The sequence below is a fragment of the Salvelinus alpinus genome, chromosome 12, assembly GCF_045679555.1.
Source record: "Salvelinus alpinus chromosome 12, SLU_Salpinus.1, whole genome shotgun sequence".
NCBI lineage: Eukaryota > Metazoa > Chordata > Actinopteri > Salmoniformes > Salmonidae > Salvelinus > Salvelinus alpinus.
Genome location: NC_092097.1, coordinates 16433834 through 16447147, shown reverse-complemented (window position 1 = coordinate 16447147; position 13314 = coordinate 16433834). Strand labels below are relative to the sequence as shown.

The following is a 13314-nucleotide window of genomic DNA, read 5'->3' as shown; positions in this document are numbered from 1 at the left end:
TGACAACTCACATGGTTACGATGCATTAAAATAAGCACGATAACCAGGGTGAATGTGCTTTTAACCACATACTGTACTAACAAACTCCTCCCCTTCTGGCTCTACAGTTCCAAGTTTGTCATGTCCTCAGCAACACCCCGTGGCCCTGGCAGGTGGTAGTGTTGTGGGCTGATAAAGTACGGCCTCCTGCTCCCAGAGTCCACCACAAAGCCGACAGAACACACAGCACTGTGATAACGACTGTCACACACACTAGCAACTGAACCCTCTCACCCCAACAGGAGATAGTTTGTATCTCTAGTCAACCTTAGAAATGACTAATGGAGTCCATTCTTGAGATTGTAAAAATCCATTCCTTCATACATCTAAGGCAAAAATATGACCGTTTGTAAAATGTTCTGCTCTTCATAGAGTTGTGGTATCAAGTTAGATTTTTAAAACATTTAATCAAGAAACAAGTCAAGAGCCTTTTTAAATACAAATTCTTTATTTTTCCAAGATTTTTTTGGTTCAGCTTCTTTGAAATGACATTTTGCTGAAACAGTCTACAGAGTGTCTGATCCTAGCCAGCAGCAGTGAAACTGGGGCTACAAAAGAGCATCTAGCATTGTGCATACAGGCAAATCCATTGTTTCTGAGGGAACATGGAAAATACAAATATGGCCATCATCAAATGAATAAGAAATTGTGGATCTGCACATACACTTTCCAAGTTGTAGGACTTCAGTGCAACAAGACCAAGTTACAAAAAAGCTACAGAATTTCCTATAAATACCTCAAAACATAAATATTGTAAATGTACTTGATAATGAAACACTTACAAATACTGTACATGTCCTTTCTGAGAGGTCAACATTTGACAATCCTAGATTAACAGTTCCACAAAATATGCAGGCACTGGTTACATCAGCTGCCTTACATAAAATACCCAATGCTCTTTGACCCCTCCTCCCACTTCCTGCATATGATTATCTACAACAATCAAGACAAAGTGAGTCAATAGACTACAAGTGTCTGGTATAAATATGAAGAGTCAGGCCATGTGAAAACTACCCTGTGGCTCTGTGAGTGAAGGGGTTAAAGGAGGAGTGTTTGTAAAAACAGGAGTTTTATTAAGGCATCTTTCATAAAAATAAATGTAGTCTTATGTCTAACGATTGATCGACTCAAAGAAGGGGATCCCAGGATCTCTTCATTCTCCATTTAGTGATGACCTCTGAAAAGGCAAAGAGTCATGACCCCCATGGCGTTGGAGCAATAACACTGGGGGTATGAGAGGGCAGAAACCTCATCTGCTCTGGTGTGGATAGAAACAGTTGGCGTCATGCCTCCCACCTCTGTTCCAATTCCCAGTGTACCCAAGCAGCAGTGCCATCGCCAACCCCATGCACTGGTAAAGAGGGGGGAGGGGGCAAATGTCCAAGTAAGCCCACCACCCCCCTCAGCGCTCTCTAAAACACAGGTATGTACCATGGACATTGAAGGTTTCCATTGATTGAAACAATAACAATTAATAATTTTACATTGATAAAGGATACTAGTATTAATACAATAAAGACTAATAATAAAAATGAAGTGTCTGTTTCTGGAAGCCCTCTGAAGCAACCATGCATTTTATCCTAGCCCCCCCCCCCCCCCCCCAGACTCAGGGGAGGGCTCATTCTATATAGTGCAAAAGTCCTGCTTTCTCCAGCCCTTCCCTGAAAGCCCTGGCAGGGGCAGCACAGGATGACTCCCCAGGCAGCCTATAGGACTCCCTGCATCCTGCCTCTCCTCACTGCATGCGGTCTGGCTAAACATGCTGCTGGGTGTACTGTAGGAAGGTGGAGGCTGGGCCTGCCCCTGTGGGGAGAGTCTGGTGAACAGAGGCAGGGGCCTGGGAGGGGGCGGCGGCAGGGCTGGGGGTGTAGCCGTAGCCCAGGAACCCTGGGGAGGCAGCGTAGGGGTACTGCTCAAAGGCTGCCTGGGCGTACTGGGCATAGGCAGCACTGTAGTCCAGGTAGGGGGCGGAGGAGGACAACTGAGAGGGGAGAACCAGGCTGGGCTGGATGAAGGCTTGGGGATACACATACTGCTGGGCCAACCTGGAGAACAGACAACAGGACACTAGTTACACACTTGAATATACAATGAAGGACAGGAGCAAAGAAAGCTTAGGCCTGGATGCTGTCATTTACATTCTCCAGCAGGTCTTCAATACATTAGTTGTGCTGTATGTGCTGAGCCCAGTATATCCAGTGGTGGGGAAACTAACCAGATGCCACACCACCCACTACTAATGTGCAAAGAGAGCGAGGTAATGAGAAGAGATCTCAACATCCCTCGTCACTTAAAAAAACCTACAAAACCTGTTAGGTAAGCCCCCTGAGAGAGAAAGGGTGTGGTAGTGGGGAGAAGAGAGGCAGCCGTTACTGGCAGGTTTTCAAGCCCAGACACCAGCTAGTGTTTTAACAGCTGCTGCTCTTCACTCACTGAGCACACTCCAACCAATGTCTGCGCACACGCGCACTTGCTCACAAAGGGGAAGTTTGATGGAGTTGTGGTTCCTGTTTTTGTGTGCAAGCTACATTGGGCATCAATGGTTGAAAGGTGGGGAGTACTTATCAAGGCAGTCTATTAACCAGTTGGGTCTCATGTGCTCAAAGCTCTCCCTCCCTGAATGATGATTAGTGCTCTGGAGTCTGAAGAGCGCTCATTCTCCTCCAGTCTCAGTCTAGCAGCACATCATTCATGGGGAGACAGGCGGAGTTGGGGCGATATTTTTAACCAGGCCTCAAAGTGCCTCTAGGGTCTGTTCCTCTGGGGTTGCGCCCCCCCCCCCCTTGATACTGCAGCTCAAGGGAAACAGAGGAACTCGCTCACTGCAAAAGCGCACAAGCCAAAAGCAGAGCTCAGAGTAAAATGGGGAACGTTCTTCACACAGAGTGTCTGGTAGGAGACTGCAATACGGTCGGAGTGAAAGAAGGTCAAGACAAGATAGTACAGTCACAGCACACAATGCAACACTTCTCAGCTGAGTTTCAATAGACCAACGGCTTCCTTTCCTTGCCTCTTAACGTCATGGCCACTGGATGGGTTACCACCATGTTGTGTCCACCCGTGTCCTTTCAGGTCAGTGGTCATGAGAGAAGACGTGGGAAAGAAGCAATGGAAGACAGCCATCAAATCAAATACAGCAAAGGGGAAGCGTGCAGGAGTGACAAGACATACTCACAACATCCAATTGCACCCTGCCTTACACACTCACCCAGCCACACCCCCAAACCCTTCAGCCCCACACTGGAACTTTAAACAGCAACCAAAGTCACCACTGCAAACCATGCCATAATAGGGAATAGGCACTCTAATCAGCATAACCTTCTCATGTCATATCACACACATGGAAAAATAAAGGCACTCCAATCCACCACAACACACTGCACTCTCAAGCCATCGTTGGCACCTTAGAGGGGCGGGAACAGTCACAACTGCCTGCTACCATCCTCCTGGGAGCTTCCGAACAAGGCAGAACGGGTATCTTCACTCCCCCTCCGGCACACTGTTCAGCTGGGAGCACAGAGCAACCATGAGGGGGTTGGGGAGGATAGTGGAGGTTAACAACATGTATTCATTATCTGGATCCTCATTGATACTATTGGGATTGTTCCATCCTTCAGGGTGATGAGTGAAGCTAGTGGCTAAGCTTTTTTGCAACGTCTGGATTATTATGCATTATGCTGATATGATACCAAAGTCTAGACCCGTGTTGCCTGGGTTCACACACACACACACAGCAAGTCTTTCTCTGTGTAGGTAGGCATTTAATAGTCAGAACAAGAGGTCTGCTGAGTGGTATAGACGAACAATAATCCACACAAAAATAAAAAACATGAACGCTATAGACAGAGATAATATGAACCAACCAGGCGCCCATAGCAGAGGGAGCAGAGCATGCTGATAGACACTGTTCTCCCCTCTAACGGTACTGAACGGTCAACTACTCACAAAGAACCATTCAGACACCCACACAGACGGATGACTATACATGAAGCCTGTCGGGCATACGCACATTCACACAGAGCTGAGCCTCTCCTGTGGCCACAGACCTCGAGCTCAGACCTCTGGTTAGATCAAGATGACCTTTCTGATGTACATTAGTAGGAAGTAAAACAAAATAATGGTCAATGCTTCAATCATTTAGATAGAAAAGTGAATAGAAATTACTCTACTGAGAGGACGAGACGTGAATGCAGAGAGAAACAGTGAGAGAAGAGGCAGAAAAGGAGAAGATGAAACCGGGACGCTGAGGAGAGCAGAGCTCTCTGGGCCATCTGACATCACAAGGCCTGTGGGGGTCTGGAGGGATCTGAGGTCAGCTGGTTTTGTGACAGGGAGGTGGGGCTGGCAGGGCAAAGGGACTGCCGCACCAAGCAGATGGACTTCCTGACCAAGCCCTCATGTTTTCGTCATGGTGAAAAATCAAAGGGTTTCATCAATTCATGCTAAATGTAGTTAGCTAGGATAAATCCGTTACATTTTGGCTTTCATGGCAAATAAATCCACTGCCAATACGTAGTTCCTACCTACATGCTAGGGCTGACCCCATTTAGTCGACTGGTCGATTGTTTGGTCAATAGGTTGTCAGTCGATATTAAAACACATTTTTACGTTCTTGTCTCGTCGCTGCAACTCCAACGGGCTCGGAAGAGGCGAAGGTAGAGTTCTCCGAAACACCCGCTCGTTTAATCCAGAATCACCAATGTGTCGGACGAAACGCAGCGCAACTGACGACCGAAATCAGCCTGCAGGCACACGGCCCGCCACAAGGAGTTGCTAGAGCGCAATGAGCCAAGTAAAGCCCCCTCGGCCAAACCCTCCACTAACCCGGATGACGCTGGGCCAACGGGACTCCCGGTCACAGCCGGTAATGACACAGCCTGGGATCAAACCCCAGGCTGTGGTGATGCTTCAACACTGTGCCTTAGACCACTGCGCCACTCGGGAGGCCCCTTTATAGCACGTCTTGATTGACGCCAGTCTCAGTGGACTAATCAATTGCGGAGACGGCACACCAGTAGCAAACTTACCGTTAATTCTAATAATTTCTCATCTACAATGTTTGTGTGGTTACAGTAATTTCTGTTAATGGATTCAATATACACTTAACAAAAATATAAAGTGTTGGTCCCATGTTTCATAAGCTGAAACAACACATTTTCCATATGCATAAAAAGCTTATTATTTCACTCAAATTAGTTTACATTCATGTTAGTGCGCATTTCTCCTTTTCCAAGATAATCTATCCACCCGACAGGTGTGACATATAAATTAGCTGACTAAACAGCATGATCATTACACAGGTGCACCTTGTGCTGGGGAAAATAAAATGCCACTTCAAAATGTACATGAAAAAATTGTAAAAAAAAAAAAGTTTATTTCATTCCATTTATGAATTGTCAAGTTATTCATTATGTTTTGTTTGGAATGCTCCTGTCAATGTTGAGTAAGGACCTGCACCTGATTACGAATGGAAGTACATGGAAGTAGGCATAAACTACCTGGCCTGCGTGCAAATGTAGGCTTATAAAATGTGCCCATTTGGGGATCTGATAGTATTTCTGATCACTCACCACCACTAATGAGCTGTGGAGCTTCTCAAAGTAATGTTCTCTTCACAACAAACAGCAAGTCTGTTTTTACATCCATTAAGAATGACAATAGTTCAATGTAGCCCATTTGAAAAATCTTTCCAGCTCTCTCCCTTTTGATAACCACTCAGCGTGAAAGGGAAAACAATGTCATGCTCTGATCCGCTGGAAACATCATAAAATAGGTCTACCTGATTACTTCTTAACCCTTGCGCAAATAGCCTATAGCGGTGTCTGTCCAGAGCTCACTTTCACAGGAAAGTGAGCTCTGCAGGCTGCAATGTTTTTATTTGTTGGCTTTACGTAGGCTATTTTTTTAAATTTACTTTTTTAGAGATTTGTATAACTTACATTTAGATATAATTTTTATTAAATCACACAATAGCGACTTAATTATAGAAGAAATTAAACTTTCACAAAAATGTGCATTTGAAAATCATAATTGGCAAGCAGATCGGTAGAAATGTTAAGATAATTTGGCACTCGAAATGGAAAAAAAGGTTGCAAACCCCTAGTGTAGCCTATTACCAGCAACTTCAGGAGCGTAATGGCAGAATCTACTAGGGCCAGCAGCAGCGGGAGAAGGTTGGGAACAGCTTTAAGTTAGGCCATCTTGATCCCTGGCCCCCTCTGAGTCATTTGTGTGTCGTAATTATTTAAAATCACATTATGCTTAAAGCATCAGACAAGCTCAGTAACCTACATATACAGTAGTCAATTTTATTAAAAGACATAGGGTGTCTACATGGAAAAACTTCAACCAGTCGATTGGTCAAAAGAATAGACTACTCTTGGTCGACCAAGATAGTTACATTTTTTGGGGTCGGGGACAGCCCTCCTGCATGCAAACTTAAGGCTACATGCAAAAAAAGGTCCTGGCATCACAAATTCTGGCCTGGAAGTAGAACAAAATTATACAGAAAAGCGATCATAAATATTTAATGCAAAAAAAAAAAAAACTTGTGGGGAACACCCGTAGGAGGTGTGGCGCCTGGTGAAAGTACATCATTAAGCACAATGCCTCTTCAGAGACAGAGCTGTCGCAACCCCCCAATTTATACCCGTTACCTTATCTTCCCCCCTTATTCCCACCCCCAGTCTCACAGGGGTGTCAATTTTCAGTGTCTCAGTCTAATCACCCTCCCGACACCCAGCAGAAAACAGTGTTAGGGCTTTGTCTTTCTCGTCTTGTTTCTTCTCCTTCTGGGAGGGGAGGACAAGACGGAAAAAAATACTATAGGGGAAAATGAAGGGGGAGTGGAAGAGGAGCACTATGCTACGGTCCAGTCTGGTCCACACACACGCTCAATCCCTCTCAACCATACCACTTCATAACATGCCGTTTAAGGGTCTGGTGCGGGAGACAGGCTGAAAGAACACTTGTGTGCGCTCCATCTTAGAGCAGCCTGTGTCTGTCACCGGCCCATAGAGAGATCTCCGAGCTCAACAGACAGGTGCCCTCTCTCCCTCTGGGGCTGCAGTCAGTCAAGGGGGATTAGGTAGTGTAAATAGCTCCAATAAGAGCCAACACCTGTCAGACACATGACCACAGAGCACGTTTCAGACCCTGGGGGGCTCCGCCCAGCCCGTTATGGACATAGGGGGGATTCTAAGCACCCAAAGTCCATTGACACAATCTTATAACATGTAAGGGCTTAGACCTCTGGCTTCAAAGCTAGGACATGAGGAGAGAGGGAGGGGGAGGGGGGGTGACACTGCAACAGCAGGGGGCGAGTGGTGTCAATCCCATGTCAGTGGCATGGCCATTAAATGCCCAGCGGAACACGTGTCCTGGACACCAGTCACAGACTGGCCTCCCTCCAGGCTGTTTCTACAACAGACAAACGCACTGCCCTGGAGCCTTGCTCAGTGAGAGAGCCCACTCAACCAGATAGATACTGGAGGGTCTAAAAGAGGGGATGAGCATCACATGTCCCATGGAATGTACCATGCTACGACCATTTGAAAACAAAAGAAAGTTAGCAATTGGCAAAAGTCTAACGCTCACATACATTATGCACATATGGGTTTAATCTGTCCTAATGTGTCATTCAGAAAATACTGTGGTATACTGCCCACTCCCACTCACTTACCCATACTGCCTCTGGATGAGCGCTGGGTGAATAGGTTGCACTCCGATGGATATGCCTGGAAGACAGGAAACTTCCCTTCAGATACATTTACAGAAGAGGGCCAGAGAACAACGCAGAGAGGAGAGGCAGAGCCAAATTCACTAAACTCTGGGGTAACTCAAGCAACCTACCAATAATAAACAAAACATGCAGAGAGGGCAAATTACATTGTGTTTTTGTTATACATGAACCCAGTCCCCTATTATACAAGAGTAAGAGTCAATCCAGATGCAATTAAAATGGTTTGTACTTTTCTGTAGGATGTGAGATTTCTGAATTACCATTTACTAACACATATTTGTCTAAAAATTCCAATATGGTGTGTGTGTGTGTACATGACAAGTGTAGTTGTGGTGTTGGTGCATCCGGCGGTTGTTCTCACCCCTGGTCGGCTCACCTATCTGCATATTGCGGGGCTTGGCACCAATGTAAGCCAGGTTCACATTGGACTTGCGCCCGTCGATGATGGGGTTGGGGTCTTTACAGGCCCTCTCTGCTGATCCCCGATCTGTCATCGTCACCTGACATGTAATCACACAGACAATATTAGCAATACTGAAAAGACACCAGTTCCACATTTTAGCTGGTAATACAGTCAAAAGTAGAAATCTATTTATCGCCAATTATGGCAGCGAAGCTATGAAAAGGTCAGTCAAGGACAGGGCCACCCTGATCCACCAAACAGAACTAAAAGAAACAACTCCTACTGGTCTGTCATCACAGAAATCCCCCTGTGGAAGCTCACTGTAAAAATTCCCCTTTCTGAACAGAAGAGGAAATTGTAAACAAAGCACAGTGATTACCAGTTAAACAACCCAGAAGACTTGATCAGCCACCCATCCACTTGTCAGCAGCACAGTCACAGTCAAAGAAGTCAGCTGAAATATGTCTCAGTAATGATGAATAACAAGGGCTTATCCAATTAGGTAATAGAACATAAGGAGATTGTTAGAATCCACCCCTCACTCTCCTTCCAAGTCATTAGACAGCATCACCTTCTGCCAATTCAAGATGTCTCAGATGATTACATATCTGAGGTGTAAATCTATTCTAGTCTGTTGAAGAAAGCATACCTCTTTAGACTAGATGAGAGGTTGAGCCCACTCCATAACATGTGTTATGAACACACATGAGCAGCGAGGCTGTGTTGACACTGAAACTCTATTGAAGAGGGTCTACTAATCCACCTTTGGAGTTTGTTTAAAAGTACTCCTTGCTCTGGAGCCGTTTTTTCTCCTCCTGCTACTCAAGCAGTGAGCAACAGGATGATCAAGTTGGCGGTTACTGGGATAAAATCTGAGTGTTTTTTGCCCTCCGCTGCATGCAAGGTGGGGAACACCTATTTCCCAGCCTCGAGCACCCTCATATGCCCGAGCCAGTCAGACCTGAAACACCAGACACTTTCAGCAGCAGTAGCAGCCGTTAATGACAGAGCTCCACAGTTTTTTGGTCACCACTGATGTGTAAACAAAGTGACATTTTCTTAACAGTTATAAACTGGCTGAGGCATAAAGTTATCCATTTCATCTTTGGCCTCTATTAATGCTGATGAGTCTCTCCAAGTTTCTGGTAAATATTAGCATTTCTTCTGGCATTTATGTTCTTTGTAACCATGAGAAGGAAGTTGGGTTTCTTTTTGCCTGCCTCATACAGATTCTCTTTGTTAATGTTTCTGCTCACACTGGCTGATTAGCAGAGGGTCATTAAGGAAACTAGCAGACAATCTGAATTTGGGCTGAATAGTGTCAATCTTAGGAGCTGAAGATTTGGTTTTATAAAAGGGTTAATAGAACCATCTATGGCAATCAAAAACCCACCTGTGGTGATTGGTAAAGCTGACACATGAGGGGGAAGTGCACATAACTTCCATCTCTGACAGCTGCTACTACAACAAGGAGGAGGAGTGTTGTAGTCCATCTTGGGAGAGAGAATAAGTCCCACTTTCTAACTCATAACCGCAGTTATGATTCTATAAACACCACTTGTAAGGCCTGAGTGCTTCAGTTGTTTACAAATGGGAGGGTCTATGTCCACACCGCTTCAAAATCCCCATATAAAGCAAGCAAGGACAGTAGCTCTCACGTCGGTGTGTGCCCTTGCAAAGCTCATAAACGATAAGAGCTAGGTCCTTCACGGGCCAGTGCTGAGAGGTTGGTGGGAGGAAAGGCATGTGGTGTGTTCGTTTTAGGGGATAAGCAAGAGGGACATTAGATACAGTGGGGAGAACAAGTATTTGATACACTGCCGATTTTGCAGGTTTTACTACTTACAAAGCATGTAGAGGTCTGTAATTTTTATCATAGGTACACTTCAACTGTGAGAGACGGAATCTAAAACAAAAATCCAGAAAATCACATTGTATGATTTTTAAGTAATTAATTTGCATTTTATTGCATGACATAAGTATTTGATACATCAGAAAAGCAGAACTTCATATTTGGTACAGAAACCTTGGTTTGCAATTACAGAGATCATACGTTTCCTGTAGTTCTTGACCAGGTTTGCACACACTGCAGCAGGGTTTTTTGGCCCACTCCTCCATACAGACCTTCTCCAGATCCTTTAGGTTTCGGGGCTGTCGCTGGGCAATATGGACTTTCAGCTCCCTCCAAAGATTTTCTATTGGGTTCAGGTCTGGAGACTAGCTAGGCCACTCCAGGACCTTGAGATGCTTCTTACGGAGCCACTCCTTAGTTGCCCTGGCTGTATGTTTCGGGTCGTTGTCATGCTGGAAGACCCAGTCACGACCCATCTTCAATCCTCTTACTGAGGGAAGGAGGTTGTTGGCCAAGATCTCGCGATACATGGCCCCATCCATCCTCCCCTCAATACGGTGCAGTCGTCCTGTCCCCTTTGCAGAAAAGCATCCCCAGAGAATGATGTTTCTACCTCCATGCTTCACGGTTGGGATGGTGTTCTTGGGGTTGTACTCATCCTTCTTCTTCCTCCAAACAGGGCGAGTGGAGTTTAGACCAAAAAGCTCTATTTTTGTCTCATCAGACCACATGATCTTCTCCCATTCCTCCTCTGGATCATCCAGATGGTCATTGGCAAACTTCAGACGGGCCTGGACATGCGCTGGCTTGAGCAGGGGGACCTTGCATGCGCTGCAGGATTTTAATCCATGACGGCGTAGTGTGTTACTAATGGTTTTCTTTGAGACTGTGGTCCCAGCTCTCTTCAGGTCATTGACCAGGTCCTGCCGTGTAGTTCTGGGCTGATCCCTCACCTTCCTCATGATCATTGATGCCCCACGAGGTGAGATCTTGCATGGAGCCCCAGACCGAGGGTGATTGACTGTCATCTTCAACTTCTTCCATTTTCTAATAATTGCGCCAACAGTTGTTGCCTTCTCACCAAGCTGCTTGCCTATTGTCCTGTAGCCCATCCCAGCCTTGTGCAGGTCTACAATTTTACCCCTGATGTCCTTACACAGCTCTCTGGTCTTGGCCATTGTGGAGAGGTTGGAGTCTGTTTGATTGAGTGTGTGGACAGGTGTCTTTTATACAGGTAACGAGTTCAAACAGGTGCAGTTAATACAGGTAATGAGTGGAGAACAGGAGGGCTTCTTAAAGAAAAACTAACAGGTCTGTGAGAGCCGGAATTCTTACTGGTTGGTAGGTGATCAAATACTTATGTCATGCAATAAAATGCAAATTAATTACTTAAAAATCATACAATGTGATTTTCTGGATTTTTGTTTTAGATTCCGTCTCTCACAGTTGAAGTGTACCTATGATAAAAATGACAGACCTCTACATGCTTTGTAAGTAGGAAAACCTGCAAAATCGGCAGTGTATCAAATACTTGTTCTCCCCACTGTATATAATCTTCTTATCAATAAACTCATGTGATCTCTCATCCTGATTACAGCAAGGCAAAAAATGATACTCTGCATTTGCGCGTTTAAGCCGTACATTTGGGCAAGGATTTATTTTGACTTGTGTATTGCGGTCATTCAAACACATGAGATGCAACAGCATTGTATTCTGCTGGGGATATCCATTTGTACTTAAAGGCCCAGTGCAGCCAAAAACGTGATTTTTCTGTGTTTTGTATATATTTCCACACTGAGGTTGGAATAATAATGTGAAATTATGATGCCCTTTAGTGTAATGGCGAGGTGTAGCTTGGTGCAATGAGTTAAGCATTTAAAAAAAAAAAAGTGACCTACGTTTAAATTGCGCCGCCATTTTCTGAAATTCTAAGTTTCAGTTTATGTGACAAAACAAGCAAGTATAGTGCAGAGAATCAATGCCGCAATTAAATAACTTTACCATAAACAAAAAATAGTGTATTTTCAGCAAGTGTACAAAACAAGAATGAAAGATCTATAACTCACATTTCTATGTGAATTTGGTCAGGTCGCCCAAAAAGTGACACATTGCAGCTTTAAAAATGAGAAGTAGCAATGCTGACAGCATTCCCCAAACCAACCACTCCCCATTTAACTGCTCATACAGTAAATGTTCCAGAATATAAAAATGTACTGAAAGCAGCCCTGGTCAAGTTCGTTTTGCATGGCAGTGCCCCTGGTGGGCAGCGTTTGCCCATTATAGACCATTCCATTGGTCTTCAAGTGAACTCCAACAGCTAGTTCAATTTCCCCTCCACACTCAGACCACTCACAGGCAGTCCTAGCTAAATTATTGCTTGCGAAAATGCATATGCCAAGGAGAAATTAGTATTTTTGACCATTTTATTTGAAAACAATCACCGTCAGGTCCTTAATCATTACCAAGAAATGATTTGATATTGAGATAAAAACTGCTGCATTGGGCCTTTATACAGGTACTTGGCGCAGCCTCATGTATTATTGTTTTCCTCGAGGCAAGTAGCCTAGACAGTTCCATGGAACAATAACTTGGTGGCGGAAGGAAACGTGGTGAGCATTTGCCCAATGACAACTACATAGAAAACAAATAGACCAACCATTACCATTTTATAGGCAACTCGATTTTACTGTGTTGCCGTAAAGACGCACGTGCTGCCACTGATCAAGCTGCAGGATAAATGCATAACCGACAAGTGTCAATGTTACTTACAAAGCCATATCCTCTGGATTTCCCCGTTTGTCTGTCCGTTATCACCACCGCCTCGTCGATGTCTCCGAAGGCCTCAAAATACTTTCTCAAGGAAGCATCGTTAGTGTGGTAGGGCAAACCGCCCACGAAAATTTTGGTAAAAGTAGTGTCTTTTTGAATTGCTGTAGAATGCATCACTTCCAGGCCTCCGTTCCCGAACTGATGCAAAAGCATTGACAAGCCGAGCCGGTAAGAGAGCTAGGCTAAAGACTAGTGAACAGTTAACTAAAGGTAGCCTAGTTGGTTAACCAACTATTGATATGTCCAGCATCAAAAGGCTATTAGCTGCTCGACTCGAGATGTTTTGAAATATCCAACAGGGGTCTGTTCTCGCTTGCTTCTCAATTTTATGTTTTTTCTTCCTTGATTCAGACCTTGAACTTCTTGTTGCCAAGTTCACTGCGTTTCCGTATAGGCTACTGCTTGAAATAGTTTTTGCGCTTTCTAAATAGTTCCTTCAGTTGCCTCTAT

The 13314-nt window shown here is 44.8% G+C and overlaps 1 protein-coding gene across 2 annotated transcripts; it reads right to left on the bottom strand.

Moving 5' to 3' along the window:
* Positions 1–468: 468 nt before the first annotated feature.
* On the bottom strand, positions 469–13314 carry LOC139535611 (RNA-binding protein 38-like). 2 transcript variants are annotated; one of them, XM_071335196.1, is made up of 4 exons: positions 12805–13314; positions 8142–8280; positions 7721–7775; positions 469–2084 (listed from the first exon to the last, which is right to left on the bottom strand). In XM_071335196.1, the coding sequence occupies exons 1-4, from the start codon at positions 13015–13017 to the stop codon at positions 1793–1795; spliced, it is 699 nt and encodes a 232-aa protein (XP_071191297.1). In that variant the 5' UTR covers positions 13018–13314; the 3' UTR covers positions 469–1792. The 2 variants fall into 2 exon arrangements, with proteins under 2 accessions (XP_071191297.1, XP_071191298.1); XM_071335197.1 differs by having other exon boundaries at positions 8157–8280; positions 12805–13312.

What these genes read in the sequence shown, in the direction of transcription:
- LOC139535611 (XM_071335196.1), bottom strand. Translation starts at nt 13,017, where the DNA reads ATGCTTTTGCATCAGTTCGGGAACGGAGGCCTGGAAGTGATGCATTCT. An exon ending in AATCCAGAGGATATGGCTTT is followed by an intron (nt 8,281 to 12,804) that starts GTAAGTAACATT and finishes ATTACATGTCAG; the next exon opens with GTGACGATGACAGATCGGGG. An exon ending in GATAGGTGAGCCGACCAGGG is followed by an intron (nt 7,776 to 8,141) that starts GTGAGAACAACC and finishes CCTGTCTTCCAG; the next exon opens with GCATATCCATCGGAGTGCAA.